The sequence below is a fragment of the Populus euphratica genome, unplaced genomic scaffold, assembly GCF_000495115.2.
Source record: "Populus euphratica unplaced genomic scaffold, PopEup_1.0 scaffold19.1, whole genome shotgun sequence".
Taxonomy (NCBI): domain Eukaryota; kingdom Viridiplantae; phylum Streptophyta; class Magnoliopsida; order Malpighiales; family Salicaceae; genus Populus; species Populus euphratica.
In genome coordinates, this window is record NW_011499853.1 from 56,263 (window position 1) to 75,701 (window position 19,439).

The window sequence follows — 19,439 nt, forward strand, 5'->3', positions numbered from 1 at the left end:
TGTTTCTTATTATTTTAATAAACTTAAAAAAATAAAATATTAATAAGTTATTTTCAGCTCATTTTTTATTATATAATAAAATAATAAAAGTATTTTATAACTAATTTTTCATTACACTATCAAATATCAGAAAATAATTTATTTTCCTGTAATTCACTTTTTAAAATAAAACTATTTTCCAGCAGACGTTACATTATCTTTGTCTTTGGAAATGTAGTTTTTTTTAAAAAAAATATTTTTAACATCAGGTTTTTTTTTTAAAAAAATATTTTTAACATCTACCATTAATCTCCAAGCTTATATATCTAAATTTAATGTTTAAATTTTTTTTATATATATATATTATTTTAAATATTTATTTTTAAAATTTTAATGTCTAACACAAGAATTACTTTGAACCCGGAAGAGTTCGTGGTCACTATAGTTTCCCCTGTTAATTAATTTTCTAATTACTTAAGCATATTCTTAGGCAAATTCCAGGATTACTTGCTATGATAATGATTAATACATACGTGCTAAGGAAGTAACCAAGCTATTATTAATGCAACGCCGTGCGCAAGCTTCAAAAATATTTTTGAAATTTTTTATTGCGTTACATTAATTCATTTTAGTATTTTAAAATTATTTTATTATAATATATTAATATTAAAAATAATTTTTAAAATAAATATTACTTTAATAAAAAATATTTTTAAAAATGACTATAATTACAATACAGTATAGAATCATAAAATGGCATCTCAAATCATGGGTAGCTGCACCCACCACTATCTTCTCTGGGATAATAAATTGCTTTATGAGTTAGCAATTACAATCAATCATCTGTAATTGTAATAATTTAAATAATTAGATAATTACAAAGTGCGAGGGCAGATTTTTATGATACATTCGCCTATAACTTGAAACAGTACTATAACTAGTTTATCGCTCCTGCGTTTAAAATATTATGATTTTAATTAAAACATGTAATTAATTTTAATTTAATATATAAAAAAATGTTTCTTTATATCATAAACTCTCATCATGTTCAATAGCGGTGGACCGACAAGGCACCCAAAAACAATTCAAGGTACACTAGCCCAAAAGCAAGATAACAGTTTTACGTGATACATGTACCGCTTCAAAGTAAATATCTTTTCATGGGCTCGAGGAATGCATCTAATTATTTGCTGTAGTTTATTATTAAAGAACTGGAAAAACATGGATGAATGCAGTCGACAGGGGTGTGTATATATATATATAAATGTAGATTTGTTGTTAAAACTATGAATTGAATTATAAAATTATATTATTTTATGAGTGAATATGTATCTAATAAATTTAAAATAAAAACTTGAAAATTAATAAAATGAGATGTATAAAACTAATAGACTTGATTAAAACTATACAAAATCGTGATTTTTCACTTGATTTTATGAGCTTTTAGAGGTATAAATAAATTGAAATCAACTCCGTTCTCGACCTTAGCCTTCTTGCCAAAAGTGAAATGAAGAAGGAAAAAACAAAATAAGACACTTAAATTTCTATTTCTATTTCCATTTGCAAGTTCATTCTCATCAAACCCACTTCTTGCCAGGTTAGCTCTCTTCTCCAGCCCCGTAAAAAACGAAAGAAAGTTTGTGTTTTTTTTTGTGGTAATTCTTTGAATTTGGAGAATATGGCCGATCAAAATCACTGTTGTCTGTGTTGATTCTTGAACCTCTCTTTTTTAAAATAAAATAAAATTATAATGTCATGATTTGGGATTTTTTTTAAAAAAAAAAATAAAATTATAATGTCATGATTTGGGATTAGCCTTGTCTTTATTTTTAAATATATATGAATGGTGTCCTTTCTCAGGAGATAAGCAGGGATGGTTTTCTGGGTTCTTGGCAATGGTTCACTAGCATGGAACCCAGGTTTTGAATATGATGAGAAAGTGATTGAATTTATCAAGGATTACAGGCATGTTTTTGATCTTGGCATGTTTGTGTATTAATATGAAGTTATTTTTTTCAATTACAGTAATAATCTTGGTTTTTTATAGTTCAGCTATTGTTAACAGATCTCATGTTCTGTACGCCAGCTTGCACTGATCGCAGAGGTACACCTGAAAGTCCTGAAAGAACTTGCACGATGGAAAATGCTGGAGGAGCTGTTTGCGTCAGTGGTGGTGGTGGTCAGCCAAGAATGCTCATCTTTCTAGGTTAAATCTTTGTACTGCTGCTCTATCCTGCTCTCAGTAGGCTTTTGTTTTTCCCTGTTTTGTTTCTTATTCCTCTCTTTTCAATTCTTGCAGCGGGAAGCTGCCTCCTGTGTACGGGGAGGTCCCAAAACGGAGGCATGTCCTGTTACTGTGTTTCTAGCTTAAAATTGCTTTAGATTTAGCAGAACTGGCTATTTATTAATTTGACGGTAGAAATGAAACATTGTTTTCAGACTCATCCGGGGTTCATCTGTTTAAGAAACTGAATTTTATGTTATACAGGTTGATCTAGAAAAATTTTAAAAAAATATTTTAAATTTTAATATTTTATATAAAAAAATTAAAAAATACATGTGAATATAAAATATACATATGATAAAAAATAAAATTTAAAAATATTATTTTAAAATATTTTATATCTCACATTAAAAAAAATTATATTATTATGTTATTTTTTTTAGGTTAAAGAATTTAAACAAAAAAAATTATCATACTATATTTAAAAAAATATAATTTTTTTCATATGAATATATAATATTTATAGTAAAGTATTTCAATCTTATATTTAAAAATAAAATATTTTTCTAATATTTATATAATAAATCTTGAAAAGGGTTAATAACCAACTAAAAAATATATATATAAAAAAATTCTAGCTAGTAAAATAAAATATTTTAGGAAAAAACAAATCAAGTTTCAGCTAAGTTTTGTTAAGTCAATCAAGTCATAGATTAACTAAATTTTTATTTATTTTACTCAAACTTGTTCAACAATCTAATAGATTTACTAAGTTAAGGGTATGATCTAAGATGGAGTGGCAATACTAAATTCATAAGCTTAATGCAGTGTAAATTGTGTTTTATAAAAAAAATAATTTTTTTATTAAAATTTAATATATTTTATATGTTTTGAAATGTTTTGATATATTTATATTAAAATAATTTTTTTTAAAAAAAAAATATTATTAATATATATTTTAATATAAAAAATTATTTAAAAAATAACTATAATTATACTATGAAACAAGCATTAGTGTTGGAGTTGGTAAGGAAAATATGGAGTTCGTAAAGAAATATTTTCCGCAGGTTGTGAAAGCAGTAGCTGAATTGTCATTTCTTACATGTAGTGACATCCATTGGTTTCTTTTTGGAGGTATCTGGAGAGGCTATAATGCGATAAAAAGACCCCTGTGGATTTTTGTAAGGTAAGGTAATGGTTTGTTTTTATTGAAGTGTTTGAATTTGCCGGATGATTTCTAGGCTTGTCTCCATGCTCTTTGTCCTCTTATTTATGATCCATTCCTGCCTTTTCCTCAATGTAGGGGAATCCTCGCAACCCCTTCTTTATTCTGTAAATATATATTTTGTTAAAAAATTTATTTATAATTTTAAGTTTACATTATATTATATTTTTTTATGCCTCGCAACCCCTTCTTTGTTCTGTAAATATATATTTTATTAAAAACTTTATTTATAATTTTAAGTTTACATTATATTATATTTTTTTATATCGTGTAAACAAAAATATTTTCAACAACTTGTGCCGTGTATTTTTTGAAATACATCCGGCCTATAATTTTTGTAATTACATTAATATCACTAATTACCCACGGCCAAAACAAAACCATATTTCAACCAAACTTTTTTATTTTTTTATCACGTCTCTTTCTTTTATTTTTTATATCTCCTCTTCCTGTGAAACTTTAGCTTTACTCTAAAATTGAATATAAAAAAATACAAAAATATATGCAACTTAAGCATTACAATTGAAATTAAAGGTGTGATGTTTATAGATTAAATAAATAATTTTTTCAACAAAACATGTATTCAGGTTTTTGATAAGAAGAAATCCCAACTGTAAATTAAAAAGTTAATGCATGTATTTAATTAAATAATATTTTTTTATTTTAATGCACAACAATAAAAAAAACTAATGTAAATCTTGCAAAATATTTTTTGTTTTTTTTTTGTAAATTTTTCTATATTTACATTCACTATTAAATTTTAAATGTATAAAATAAATTTTTTAAAATTTTATAGTAAAATTTCAATTCGATTCAATAATTAAATTAAAATTATACTTGTTAGTATCAAATTATACATTAAAAAAAATAAATCTAGCTGTTAAAGTTAATTATTCCATGAAATAAATGGATGAAGCTCTTATTATATAAATTAAATTGACTAATATCTTATTATTATTGGTTAAACTTCACATTGCTTTATATATCCTGAATGATCTCATTGAATGCATATTTTGGTTTCTTTGCCATTGACTTTGTAATTGCCTCGTCTGAAACTTCTACAATATTTTTTGGTTAGGTGTAGATCACATCATTAACTCTACATGCCAAATATACAAGATAGATACTAATAAAATTGACATAAACCATTAAAAAGCTTAAAACAAAAAAAAAAAAAACAAAATTGAAGTCTAACTTTAAATAAATACAACAGATATGGATGAATTTAACAAAAAAAAAAAAGTTAACGAAAAACCTAGAAAATAATAGTATATTTTTAATATTGTAGTAATAATTATTTTTAAAATGTTTTTTTTGTTGAAAAAAATATTAAGATAATATTTTTATTTTTAAAAATGTATTAATAATATTATCACAATAAAATAATTTTAAAATAAAAAAAAATATTTTTTTAAATAAATACAAGAGGATTATGGCACTATTTAAAAAGGCACTGTAAACCATGTTGTTAAAAGTTAAAAAAAAAAAATTAAATTTAAATTTGATTGTTTAGATATATTAATATTAAAAATATTTTTTGAAAAATAAAAAAATATTATTAATATTTATTTTAATATAAATAATTATTTAAAAAACAAGTATACAAAACAGACTCTAGATGCCTAAATCAAACAAAAAAAAGTGGCAACTAACCCAAATGGTCCATACTCCATATAACATAAATTCAAAACTGGAATCTTGAGTTATTCTTTTCCTTCCCCTCCTCTCCAGGCCAGGGTTTTCCTTTTCTTCTCCTTTTATCATCAGGGTTTTAGCTTGAGAGAAGAAAAAGAATGGAGTCCATTGCGAAACAACCCCTTAATCTCTCTCTCAACCCCCACCGTCCATCATTTCCAAACCCCATCATTTCCCTCTCCTTTAAAACTCCACCTCCCTCATCATCACCCTTCAAACTCTCCACCTCCATCAGAGCCTCATCCTCCTCCCGCATCACCCAACTCAATCAATCCCTCACCACCATCATCAAAACGACTTCCATCGCTCTCACCGCTGCTGCCGTATTATTCTTCACGCGCTTCAACTCCAAACCCGCAATCGCCTCCCCGGTCGCCGCGTCGTCATCCACTGCAGACCCCACAAAAGAACCATCCAAAGAAAATCTCTCGTTTGAAGAACAAGAAAGAGCTCTTCAAGATCATCTAGCTCAAAACCCCAGTGATGTCGAAGCTTTACGGTCTCTCATGGAGGTGAGGATCAAATCAAAGAAACTTCAAGAGGCAATTGAAGTAGTTGACCGATTAATCGAGCTGGAACCAAATGAAGATGAATGGCCATTGTTGAAATCTCAAATTTATACTTACAGTGGAGATTTTGAGTCTGCTAAAGATGGATTTGAAGCAGTTTTGCAAAAAGACCCACTTCGGGTCGAGGCTTATCATGGCCTTGTAATGGCGAATTCGGAATCCGGTGGTTCGTTGGAAGTTGTGTTGAAAAGAATTGAGAGTGCAATGAATAAATGTAAGAAAGAAAAGAAGAACTCGGATTTGAGGGATTTTAAGTTACTGATTGCGCAAGTTAGAGTAATGGAGGAGAAGTATTTTGATGCGTTGAAGGTTTATGAGGAGTTGGTGAAAGAGGAACCGAGGGATTTTAGGCCGTATTTGTGTCAAGGGATGATTTATACTTTATTGAGGAAGAAAGATGAAGCAGAAAAGAAGTTTGAGCAGTTTAAAAAGCTTGTTCCAAAGAATCATCCTTATAGGGAGTATTTGATTGAAAATATGTTTGCTACTAACTTCTTTTCGGAGAAGGTAGAGAGATAGAGGAGTTGAGGGGTGTGGCTGAATGCATTGAGGTTAAGGGTAATAACAAGGTTGTAAATTTTTTCTTTTTTCTTGTGTTGTTATTTTGATTTTCGTTTTCGTTTTGATAAATGCCTTGGATAGAAGTTAGTTAGGTAGTGTTTTAATTTCCATGCTGGTTAGAGGAAGTTTTCGTGAATGACTATCAGTCTCTATTTTTCTAGTTAGAAATGAAAATGGTAATGGATGTGCTGGTTATTTGGGGGAGAATTTTATTTATTTATTTGTTATGGCATTGCATATATATTATGGCTCTGGTAAAGTTGCATCTACTTAGAGCTCAAATGATTATTGCATGGAGATAAAAGTCTTTAGCTATGTCTTATAAGCAAGTTTCTTCGGGGGAATGCGAGATTCTGAATTTGTGGCTTTGTAGAAATGACCATGTTCAGTTGAAATTTTATCTTCTAACTTGTTGAGTCTTGGTATTGACCGTTGATGTTGTTGTATGTCCTGCTAAGGCTATGAATTTGCAAAATCATTTAGTTCTCTTCTACTTGGTTGGGAAGGAGGGTAAAATACTCTATGTTGTGTGCATTTTGAACTTCATTAGCTTCATTAGCAAGACAAAGGTGCCTATTCACCCTTGTACTGGGTGACCCAATTAGGCTTGTTCATGGATGCTAGTTTTTATTTTATCTGAACCCGAGTGCTTCCAACACTCAGAACAATAGCCATGTTAATCATCAGAAACCAGCTTCGTATTTCACTTTGGTTGGTTTTCTGCGTGGTCGTGAAGTGCTAAATTCATACATGTGACCTTTTATTCCTAGTTATCCCTTAGCCAAATCTGAGAGGACTTCATAATTATGACATGACATTCGCTTCTAAACTTGCCAAGTAGAAGAAAGTGAATGCAAATGCTATTCCTCATGATAAAGATTCTAGAATACAAACCATGTTGGCCTTGTTGCTTTTCTTTTCCTCCGCCCCAGTAAATCCTAGTCATGCTATTGTCAACGAATATTAAGTTACTTTTTGGTGAGAATGCGAAGTGGATTCCAACACCTTTTCTGCTCTTTATGGATGAGTACTATGGGTGGGCTAGTGTCTGTTAGCTCCAAATAACAATTCTTAATCGCTAATTCAGAAGTCTGTTAACCCTTGTGATCCTTTAGAAATGGGCATCAAAAGTGCTATTTAAGAGAAAGTGCTATTTAAGAGATGTGGTGAATATCTCGCATTAGAGGCTATATTTTGCTTGCAGGCTATTTATTGTATTTAAATTATTCTTCACAAAGATGTGTGCTATGTTATTTTCACTCTGTACTTGTTAATTAGGACTGAAAAAGCCATTTCTTGAGTACAAAAGTTGGCCGCAGGAGGAATTTATAGATGGCGTTGTGCCACGTGCATCTTCTTTGATTGTTGAAAATGCATGTATGGCTTATACTAAGGTGTTGAAGAGATCCACCATCTCTGCAAATGCTTTGCGCAACAAGGCCGAGTGAGTTCAACTTTGTACCAGATAGGAGGCAAATGCTGGAGTTTGGATTATGGTGTCTTTACTGTAATTTGGCAAATTTGGGGTGATCAGGCTTGGCCATGATGGTCCGTAGTTGTGTTTTCTTCCATATATTTTCTCATTGAGATTTCAGATTATTACAGTTATCATTTAGGGAGAATATTTTAGCTGGTTAAACTCGAAGCTAAAATGTCATGTTAATCCAATGATTGTACAGAATATGTGACCGTAAAGAATTCAGGTTTGGAGCTTGTGATTCGGTTTCAGTTCCATGTGCTACTGCCTTTTTGGATGGTTGAATTGGCAGTCTTTAAGCTTGTGCTGTTAATGACTAGTTGTCGTGATGAAATCTTCATGCAGTGTAAGATTATGATTTAATATCCATTAATTTCGCTTGTCTATTTAATTCATACCAAATGATTCACAACTCAAATTTTCTGTAGCAGTGCGTTGTCATGTTTGATGCTATTCCTTACGTGCATAAAATTCTGCACAAAACAGAGGAATTCACTTCTTGTTGCCCCTCCCTGTGCAGAGAGGCTGTGGAATGTGAAGTGAAGTTTTGATTTTCCCACGTGATTTATCTCCCGGTCCATATAGGGAATATTTGATTAATAACATGCTTGCAACTAAGTTCTTTTCGGAGAAAGTAGAGGCAAGAAATTCAGTCCTGTAGTTTAGAGTCTTCGTTGAATGAATTGAGGCTAAGGGTCGCAACAATGCTGTAAAATTTCTACAGAACGAAGTTGGCACTAGTATGAACCTTTTAGATGTAATTGTGGCAATGTCCATCTCCTTGGATTGTTGAACTTGCAGCTGGAGGGCATAGAGGATTGTCAAAAGCATTTCTGCAGATGCCTGTAAAAACTCTTGGACTCGGCCTTGGTCTATCTACACGGTGAGATTTTCTGGACACCCGATGATAAATCTTGATATTGAGGTTTTTTATTTACAGTTCTTTGACTTGGTGAAGAACCCAGCACTAGAGTTCGCAGTATAGTGTCTCTTCTGTTCTTGTGCAAAGCATGGATGATCAAGCTGGTGCTAATCTTCCTTGTGTTTCCATCTAGTGCTCCCACTAGACACTGTGAAATGTAATTTCTCAGTGTAACTGCAAGTTGTTGCAGGTGTTACTTGGTTCGCACATATTGTAGCTGGATAAACAGCAGCTTAAGGGCATGTGATGCTGCGGGGTGTGACTTGACAATTTGATTTTGTTGAGAGAATTGGCTGAGTCGGTCAGTTCCCTTTTCAGATGAGGACAGACAAGGCATTGCAATATATTGTCACTTTTTACCGTCCATATAATCTTGTTAGATTCACATGTTTTCATCAATCAATCTGGGAACCAAGACACTGTTAATTATGGAATCTCAGATTGTCCACTCCATTTGTCTAAGATGATGGTGAATCTGTCTCTGGGTCACCCACGATACAATGTCCTACGTGAGCTAGAAGCAGCCCGAGTTTATTATGTTCTTCGAGCCCAAGACGTGAGCAGTCTTTCTTCGCGGTTTGAACACTTGATGGTCCGAGCTCGTTTGGGGGTGGAGTGTGATTGGGGTGTGGGCTACAAAATAGAGTGTTAAAACACCAAATGAATTTACCTCCCCATCTTTTGCTCCAGATTGCTCATCACTGAGATGGTGCAGATGCATATGCATGAGTTTCAAACAAAGCAAGCCCGCGCCACTTCCCAGAGGCACTGTATAGCAGGTCAAATCACTGCAGAAACATTTAGAATCCCAGTTCCACTTGGGCGCCTCCATGGGTCACTATTGTTCATAATCAGGACTGAAGCCACTGTTTACAAGTTGAGGCACCCATCACCACGGCGTTTGTTTTACCATCTAGAATAGCTGTGCACGCATGTCTCCTTGAAGGATACCATAACCCGGAATACTTGGTCTTTTTTATAGAAAAAACCCCATTTGTTCTCGTGATGGGAGAAAGGTTCGGTGCGAGTCCCTCCCGCTCTTAACGGAGATTCTCTGACCCTTGTATTGTCTTGGATAGGGTCCTAGTTAGTTTTAGATGGCTACACTGTAATCTCTGAACAGGTCTTGCACGGCTTCTTGTATCCATCTCGGTGCTGTTGGAAACGCGCCAGCGACCAAACACAGCTTAAAGATGACTCCGCTTAGCTCATCCTCTCAAATTTGGAATCTACAACTTTTTTAAGAGCACAATATTCTATTATTAGTTATGACAAGCACAGGGATTTTTATTATTGTAGTTCCTCCTACTTTTCTCGTCTTGTATGGATCTTATAATACACTAAATTTATATATTTTAAAGTAAAAATTATGTCTTAATTGGGCTAGACGCATAGCCTCTAACAGTCCCGAGCGCTTGCAGCTCTAGACTGGGTCTATCTCGTTCATTCACCCCCCCTCACTCTAGATACGCAAGGGCTGTTGAATTTAACACCCTGTTTCAGTCATTTTTATAGATTAAGGACCTGTTAACGTTGTTTGTTACCGAGCCACACAAAGTAATTTTTAAAAAATATATATATTTTTTAATTATTTTAATATACTAATATTAAAAATAAATTTAATATATATTTTTAAATAAAATATATTTTAAAAAATAACTACTAGGCACATATAGATGTCTGCTTGTTATCAATTTTCATATCTAATACTACTGTTTTGACTTGTGGATGCTTGTTTGCATTCTAGATATATACAGACATACAATCTTACCTAAGATGCTGTCGAATTTCTGTAACTTGGGCATTTAATTTTGTGGGTTCAATCTCCAAAAGGGGAATTAAAACCAGTGTGTATAGTTAAACCTAGGTACAGGCTCTTAACTCTGTTTTGAAAATAATTTAGATAATGTTTGAAAGTATGATTCAGTTATATTTTTTATTCTAAAATTGTTTTGATATCCTTGATGAATTTTAAAAAATAATAATAAATATTATTTTAATATATTTTCAAAAAAAATCCTTTAATTAATAAATAACGTCAGTAAAACTCACATGCAAAGGTTGTAAATTGTAACCAGGATGAAAACCAATATGCTTGTAGTGGGTGTCGTCTTAATCAAGATTTGTGTTTCTAAAGATGGCAGATAATTACGGACATTCAAAAGCTATGATTGTTGATCTGGACCTTCAACAGCATTTCTCTTCTTTAGCATGGCTTTTTTTATTTACCTTTCTTCTTTTTGACTCTCTTTATATCCTTGCACAGATGTAATTGCCCATTGATTTGATGAAGAGACTCAATCACAAGTCCATGCTCGGTGCCTTGGCTGTCTCTTGTTTGAGAAACTTCTAATAATCTAGGAGAAACATCTAGTCCCTTTTCCCTTGTCGAGGAGTTCCAAATCTTTCATAATTTAGCCTCTTCAGATTTGCAGCTCTTTTTCTTTCTTGTTTTTGGTTAGCAGCAGCTAAGCCTCTATTATAAAGAGGGGAAAATAAGGATGAAAAGACTCGAATTTGATCATTAAAAGTGTGGTATTGTATCAGAAAAAATCATCGAAAACGTTAATGTTCTTTTTTTTTTGTCGATTAAAGTTATAAGTCATGAGGTTGAAAGGATGAACAATGAATGCAAAAGCGTCAAAACAAATGATCGGTGATAAATATATAGATGATCAGGGATGGATTCTCCCGAGCTTTAATGGACCGATGGTGGTGGGGTTCTTAAGCTTCAACTTTCGCATGCTTCTATGAGTAAACCTTTGGATTCCATCGAAAAAGCATCGGGAAGAACTATACAGGAATGGAAGATGAGCTACCAAGCTAGCTTTAACCTACTTTTATCTTAGGGATTGGAGACAGCAATGATGTTCCTCTTATGATGTCTCTTGCTTCGGTCTCTTGTACACTGAAATAAAGGTTCCCAGACAAATCATGCGTTGTAGGGGAATGGTTGGTGTTTCACATCATATGGTTGAATCATGGACGAAGTTGCCTGCGGATGTTCAGGCATCGGCATATGGTAAATGGTCACCTTCTCGGCTTCTCCTGTACTGGAAATACTGTTTTAGATGCCCCCTTTTGACTTCTATTTTACATTAGGTAGAAGATATTATGCTGCAGAACCATGAATACTGGGGTGGCTCGAGACCATGATAATAATTGTTGTCTTGTTTTTTTTTGAAATATATCAGAATGATAATTTTTAAAGATTATATCTAAAAAAATCCAAAAATTTTCTTGGAATTTTCATGAAACGACGTTCGGAAGGCAACCCTAACGCGGTGAAAACTACTTCTGGGAACAAGACAATGGAGGCGAGCCGTTGTCTGCTACATATGGGGTAAGCTTGAGCAAAATAATTATGGAGAAAGAACATGCCTAGCAAAATAAATCCCTTAATTATGATATTCTATAGCTTGCTTCTTTTACAAACATCCGCAAAATCACGTATGAAGCAGGGTTTTGATTGCAGGTATGAGGAGGTTTCAACTGGATCTGTTGCATGAGAGGTTGCTTGCTTCTTCAAAGTTGTAATGAACTTCATTCAATGCTGCTGGACCTCGTGTCTGCTTGAACCACTGAAATTAAGCCCTGGCAGTCATTTTAAATTCTTAATTGTCCTCGGCTTGTTCACGCTCATGCCTTGACGTAATGGAATCTGCTCGAATGTCAATGCCGCCGCTTATGAAGAGCTTCGAGTAGCCTGGTTGGTACTATAATTAGTTTAGAAATCCTTGGTTATGTGACCAAGAGGCCGGCGGAGCGCTAACCATTGTTAGGTGGTGGGGTTTTGCACTGTAGTACAACTGTAATTTAAAAAATTTAGTTTTTTTTTAATTTAAATTATTTTATTATTATTTTGATGGGTTATTATTAAAAATATATTTTAAATAAAATAAAACGCATTTTAACTTTTTATTAATGACCAATAGCTCAGATTTTTTTGGACAACAATAATCATTATGACAAACACAAATCCACTTTGTAATGTTTTTTAAGGAGTTTATATAATTAGTCATGAAAGGGTTTAATGGTGGTGGACATTTCTAGTGGCTTGAATTTTCATCACCGTGAATCATCCTTAAAGTTTTAAAATATAGTTTCCAGTATAAATTATCAAACGTTATCAAAGTTCAGCATACAACATACATTCTGCATAAGATCATATTATAATTTTATATTTATTGGAAAGTTTTAATTATTCTTTTTGAAACGACATAATTTAATGTTTCGAAATCTATTCGATATTATGGGGAGATATGATTGAAATTACATTTTGTTTCATCCATGCTTTTAAAATTATTTTGTTAATTAATATACACTATAGTTTTACATGAATTTTAATAAAAACTCTCTCTTAAAATATTAATTATGAAAAAAATATAAATTTTAATTTTTCGTAAATCTACCTTTTCAAATTGCGCGCCTGTGTGGTAAGGTGAATTTGACATGGAATGGTTTTTTTTTTTGTTTTTTTAATTCTATCGAAATGAAATCACTGAAAGGTAAATGTACGAGCTTAATTGGTTAAAAAGTTAACGACACAAATCCTATGGACGTAGTAATTTCCCCCAAACAAAACAAAGAAGCTGTCAAGGGTCAAGTCTGTCACCTTCACTGACAAAAACAGAACAAAAAACAAAGATTTTTCAGGTACCAGCCTAGTGGCTACCCTCCATAGCTATGGCAGCTCCTTGCTTCAAAATCAAGATCCCCAAATCCCCTCTCCTGTTCATGGGTTCAAATCAATTGTCAATGTCTTTGATTTCTTTGCTGATGGGATCTTCGTCCCCATCCCAATTTAAAAAAATGAATAAAAAAAGTCTAAAGAATCCAAGAAATGCAGTTTGTGACTTTGTTCACTTCCAAACGTAACAGAGAAAATATTTATAATCTGTGTTTTAAAGATCTATGATTACAATAACCTCAATCATCCAAGACAAGGACAGTAAAAAAAAATCAGAATAATGCGAGCCCATAGACATGATATTACATGTATTTGAAAGTGGTTTTCGTTTGCTGTTACAGCTTTGATTTGTGATTTTTTAAAAATAAATTATTTTTAATATTTTATTATTATTTTGATATTTAAAAAATAAAAAATATTATTTTAATATATTTTAAAGTCAGAAAACACTTTAAAAAAATAAATATACCAAACTCTTAATCATTACCTTATAATGAGAGAAGAAGGGTGATGAGTTAGGTATAAGTTGACAGTAACTTCACTTCTGATTTTATAAATTACTACTGTTGAATTAGGTAAAATACTTGGTATTTATTTGGGTTGGGAGGTGTGTGGTGGCTTTTTTTTAATGAAAAACATGTGTTTTTTACTTTTAAAAGGTGTAATTTGTTCTTTAAAAGAACTATATCTTAAAAAAAAAAACCACTACACTTCTTACCCAAACACATTTTTAGTTATCTAGTGAGACTAAAAAAATTACTAAAAAAGTTCATAATTATTATCAATAAAGTTTATAACATAAAAAAATTTGTAACCATGAATTCAAAAATTCAGTAGTGTATCTAATAAAATTTACAGGGCTTTTATATCTCGTTAAATATCAATATTATTATAATATTATTTTTTCAACCAATTTAAATTATTAATAAGTTAGGCTAAAGCAACCTGATTACTTTAACACCTCTAATCATGACCAGCTCATATAATCAAGACCAAGTTTTACAAAAAAGAAAATCATGGGTGCCACTTTTTTATTTTTTAATAAATATTAACATATTAATATTTTAGATGGACTCAGGTGGTGGCTTAGCTAACCTAATTAATTAAATTCAAGTCTAATATTTTATTAAAAATTAATTTAATATTTTATTTATTTCAAAAATATTTGGATGATGATATTTTGAATTGATATGAGTTAATTTACTTAATTTATAATATAAATCAAATGATAATTTATCATGTTTAAAAACCTTACTTTTTTTCTAATTGAATGAGTAATAATATAAAAATTACGAAGGAGGGTCCTACTCAAACTTTAGATGAAAAAATAATGCAACTAAAATACAAAAAAAAAAAAGATGAAGGTTTGACTACAAATTTGAAAGAACAAAATGAAAAAGAAGAAGAAAAAGAAGAAGTCAGGTGCTTTACCCGGATTCGCATGGCTTGTGTGTCTTGCAAGAAATCCAAGCGCAGGCATGCGCACATGGGTTTGATTTTTTTTTTTTTATGACATGTCATTCATAAATACAGATTTCAACCATTACTGATTGATTGTTGAAAAATCAGGTAAATGTTTTTGGATTTAAAAATTTGTTTTGAATTAAATTTTTATATAAAAAACCTAATTTGTGGTATTAAATTTAAGGGAAAAAATCAATCTCCGATAAGATCAATCAAATTTAAAAAATCTTAATAAATTTAAATATATTTTTTTAATAATAATAAAAATAAAATAATATTTAAGTAAAACTTTAATTATCGAAACAAACTTCTAACATAAAAAATAATATTATGCTTGGAATCTTGATAAATTAATAACTTTTCTTTTCTTTTGTCATTTTTTAATGTTTCATTATCTCCTCTCTCAAATTAATAAAACAAGAAGAATAAAATTTTAAACCGAAATAATACTTCAAAAAAAATATTGTAATATAAGAAAATGAAATTAGGGTACAAAGAAATTTGTCATGCTAATTTAAATTAGCCATGCCACTCTGTTGCGTCTTACATTTTGGTCCTATATAATTGAAGTGTGTTTTCCTATAACAAATAATAAGAAATCGGTCACAAATTTGATTTAAAAAAATGGAAAAACAAAAGTCCAAGAAAAAAACATTGTGCGAATTCACAATACACTCACTTCTCCAAATCTCTTAGTGTTTTATATTATAAAAGACGTATTCTAATCGCCATATATGTACTTTTTTTTCCCTTTGAAACCAAGTCTTTATTAATAAACCGATGACCGATGAGTAAATTGGCTATCAATTCCACCTATGGCAGTATAAAGTGATATTACTTTTTAATAATTAAAAAAAAAACTAATTTGAGAATATGGGTTAGCCGTGCTGTTAGTTCAGAACTAAACAAAATAAATCTCCCAGTAAAAGAAGATGTTAAGAGTACTTTAAATTTTAAAATTCAAAAGCATATGTATCTTGCTTGAGGCTTTATGCGTTATGAACTCTCCTTGTTTTTTCTTTTTCTTTTCCCCTAGGTTTATTTGCTAATATAAGTCATCAATCTTTAAGTTTTTTGTAATTACATCCTAATGTTATAAACTCTATAACTATAATACACCAAATACTTGTTTATTCCTGGGAAACAATTACCTAACTGCCCGATAAAAAAAATTCAAAAAATCATAAAACAAAAAAAGTATTTTCATCACTGAAAACAGTGTTCATGGTTGAGGAAACCATGAAAATATGGACACACGTCCAGATTTGATGCTAGAATAACATAAATTGGATTAATGTATAGGAAATTAAAGGATGAGGACTCAATTAGAACGCAAATAAGAAGTTGGAGTATTTGGTTTCAACAAATTAATTTATGGAATGGAAGAAGCCAATAATATTTTTTTTATTCTTTAAAATGTATTTTTAATAACTACAAATCAAAGCAATTTAAAAACATTAAAAAATCAATTTAAAACAAAAAAAAATAACAAAACAAAAGGTTTAATCACAACGTTAGCGACACTTTCAGGTTTTAACTCGGTCAAATCAAAATCATGGGGCTTTTTTTCTTTTTGCAGCTTTCCCTCGGTTTTAATTTACCTTTTACCCAACGTAAACACGACAAGGAATTAACTTCATTCACGAGGAGAAAGGGAGTGCAAGAGATGCATTCCGAAGCTATGAACTTCCATCTGCCTTGTCGGCGGAGATTAAGACACCTTTCTTTTTTCTTTTTCCTTTTTATTTTTTTTTCTGTTACAGATTATAAGTAAATTTTTTTATCCTATAATTAATATATTTCTGATAAATCATAACTTTTTTTTTAATAATTCAGAATGTTCGGATCAACTTACACATATCATAACTAATCTTTGGATCTACTAAATATTCTACAAGTCTAGTAAACAAATAAAACATTACAAAAATAATAAATTAATACATAAAAAGAATTTAACTCGGGAAAGTTAGAAAGTAAGTTTTATAGCTGGCCACTGAACTACACCCTCAAATGTCTGATAAATAATAACTTAAACATTGTTTTAATTCCATACTTATTCCCAATTAAGCACGAAAATCATCACTTAAATATAGAATTTTGCATGTGTATTTTATCCGTGTTTCCAAGCACGACACATGTTTGGCCTCGATATCAAGTGCCATTGTTTTTACTCCTGTATTTTTACGTGGTGGCTTTGCGCGCAGAAGACGAGTATAGACATGTGCAGACTGCAGCCTGCGGACATCATGGAATTGAATTTTAAGAAAATAAAAATAAAAGCATTCCAATGATCCCCCCATTGGATTTTTTTTATTGTAAACCCTATAAAGTCTATGTTTACAAATAATTCGTAGTGTATATAGTTTATTCGTTTGGAGTAATCATATCAGGAAGTAGGTGAAAATGAAATTAAAAACTCTAAATCAACGTCTGAAGACACTAGATATGACCTGACTTTGCTTAGCTTAAATATCAGCTATTTGACTTGTAATCCACTGCGGGTTCTGTATTTTTTTCAGCAAAAATATGAATATGCGAGATTTCCCAATGTGTTTTTAGCCATATAAAAATTCCCAACAAAAAATTAAAAAGCTCGAGTATGTTTTTAATTAAATAAATTGATAATTATCTATGCTAATTAACATAATAAATAGAGACTAAAATGTAAAAACATAAAAGGTAGAACAACTTTATTTATTATACCAGATTTTTTTATTTTATTAAATGATTATCCATGTCAATAAAAGTTGCTAGTGATAATAAAATACTAAACTAAAAAATTAGAAACATGGATGCAAATAAATATGTTTGATCTCTCAGTTGTATTTAATCACTTTGTTTTTTTAAAAAAAATATTTAATCAAATGATTATCCATATCAAAAAAACATCAAAAAATCTTTAACGATGACAAAAAAAATACTAGAAAAACAAGGAGATAGAAGTGGATCTAGATATTTGATATTGAAAAATAAATTATATTTATAGTTATAATAATTTTATTTAACCAAACAATAATAAAAACAAACACACTATAAAAGCAATTAAATAAAAAAATATTATATAAAGTTGTATATATTTTAAAAAATATATTATAATTTTATTTGAAAACCAAGTAAAAAAATAAGTTACTTTTAAGCAAAAACTCAAAAACAAAGCTTGGGTGCACATGCTTGAGCTATTTTTTTATTGAGGGGTGGATAAGTGTCTTTTACAACAAAAAATTTTTTAAAAAAAAAGGCAACACATTTTTTGTATTTTCCTAAATTTCAAGTAATGTGGTAACTAAAAAATTAGTGTTGATGGTTTTGTTTTACTTTAATAACTATTTACAATTAATTTTTATTTGAAACATATTACTAGATTTATATATAGTCTCAAATAATTTAAAAAACAATTTAAAACTCAAAAACTTCTTAAACTCATATATATCATCTCGTGCAATGTGAAGGACAAATAATACCTAGGATAAACTCCCTTTATTAAATAGAAGTCATTAATATTAAAATCAATATTTTTCATGATTGGAATTAGTATCAATAATAATTTTTTCTTTTTATCATTAAAATATAGTGATTCATCTCTCTGCTCTCTTTTATCATAGACTATATATATATAAAAAAAAATCAAGTCATTGACCAAACATGAATTTTTGACATTCTAAAAGATCAAGAATGCATTATCTATAAAAATAAAGGATCGAAGTGTAGTTTTCATGCTATCTTCGAAAACATTACACATTTCAAGAGCTTTTTGAACTCCGATGATTTATCTTTTAATTTCATTTTTAACTAAGAAACTAGAAATAGTTTGTTTTTTATCAGGATCAAATCATCTAGAATAAAAGTTTGATGATTCAAATAAAAACAAATTGCCAATAAATCCACAATAACACACGAGTGTTTGAATAATACTTTCTCAAAAATATATTGGCTATGCCTTTTGACGCTTAATGTAATACCTCCTTAGATTATTTTAACAATTTTTATATCTATTGAGTTTTTTTACTAATTTTTTTTTGTATTTTCCTATTTGACTTGCATATTAATTTTTAAATGTCATCATAATAATTTTATAAATCATGTTTAAAAGAGTATAAAATATAAATTTATAAAAATCATTCTTCAAACATTTTCCATTAAACCACGCAAGCTTTATCCAAAGAAAAGCGCTTTAATTCTCTCAATTACAGGAAACAATTTTTGTATGTTAAAAAAAAGAGTAAAATAATTAAATTACTTTAAAAATTAAAATTTATTAAACCGAGATTTTTAGTATTTTTTATGTTAGTTTTTTTTAATAATCATCAAGTTGATAAAAAGACAATTTGATATTTTAATTAATATAAAACATGTATTAGTTATTGCATTCAAACAAGATATGAAACCGTGCATAATGTGTGAAGGTAACCTAATTGTCTTAACGCTCCTTTCTTTTTAGATACCATGTGTGATGTACCGATTTGTGATGTGACGCCAATAATTATATTTTTATTTTTTCTATTTTCTTTATTTTCACACATGACCCTCATCCAGATTTTTAAAGTAACTTTTCAATTTGTTTTTCCTTTAAATATAGTACATGTTTTTTTTTTGTTTTTTTTATTTAAATGATTTATAAAATAAAATTTTATTT

General features: G+C 30.0%; 1 protein-coding gene across 1 annotated transcript; it reads left to right on the plus strand.

The window, feature by feature from the left end:
* Nucleotides 1-5,129: 5,129 nt before the first annotated feature.
* Nucleotides 5,130-8,074, plus strand: LOC105122045 (uncharacterized). Its single transcript, XM_011020948.1, has 2 exons — nucleotides 5,130-6,261; nucleotides 7,560-8,074. Exon 1 carries the CDS (start codon nucleotides 5,222-5,224, stop codon nucleotides 6,209-6,211), a length of 990 nt encoding a protein of 329 aa, XP_011019250.1. The 5' UTR covers nucleotides 5,130-5,221; the 3' UTR covers nucleotides 6,212-6,261; nucleotides 7,560-8,074.
* Nucleotides 8,075-19,439: the final 11,365 nt, after the last annotated feature.

Coding starts and splice junctions, on each gene's coding strand:
- LOC105122045 (XM_011020948.1), top strand. CDS start 5,222: ATGGAGTCCATTGCGAAACAACCCCTTAATCTCTCTCTCAACCCCCAC.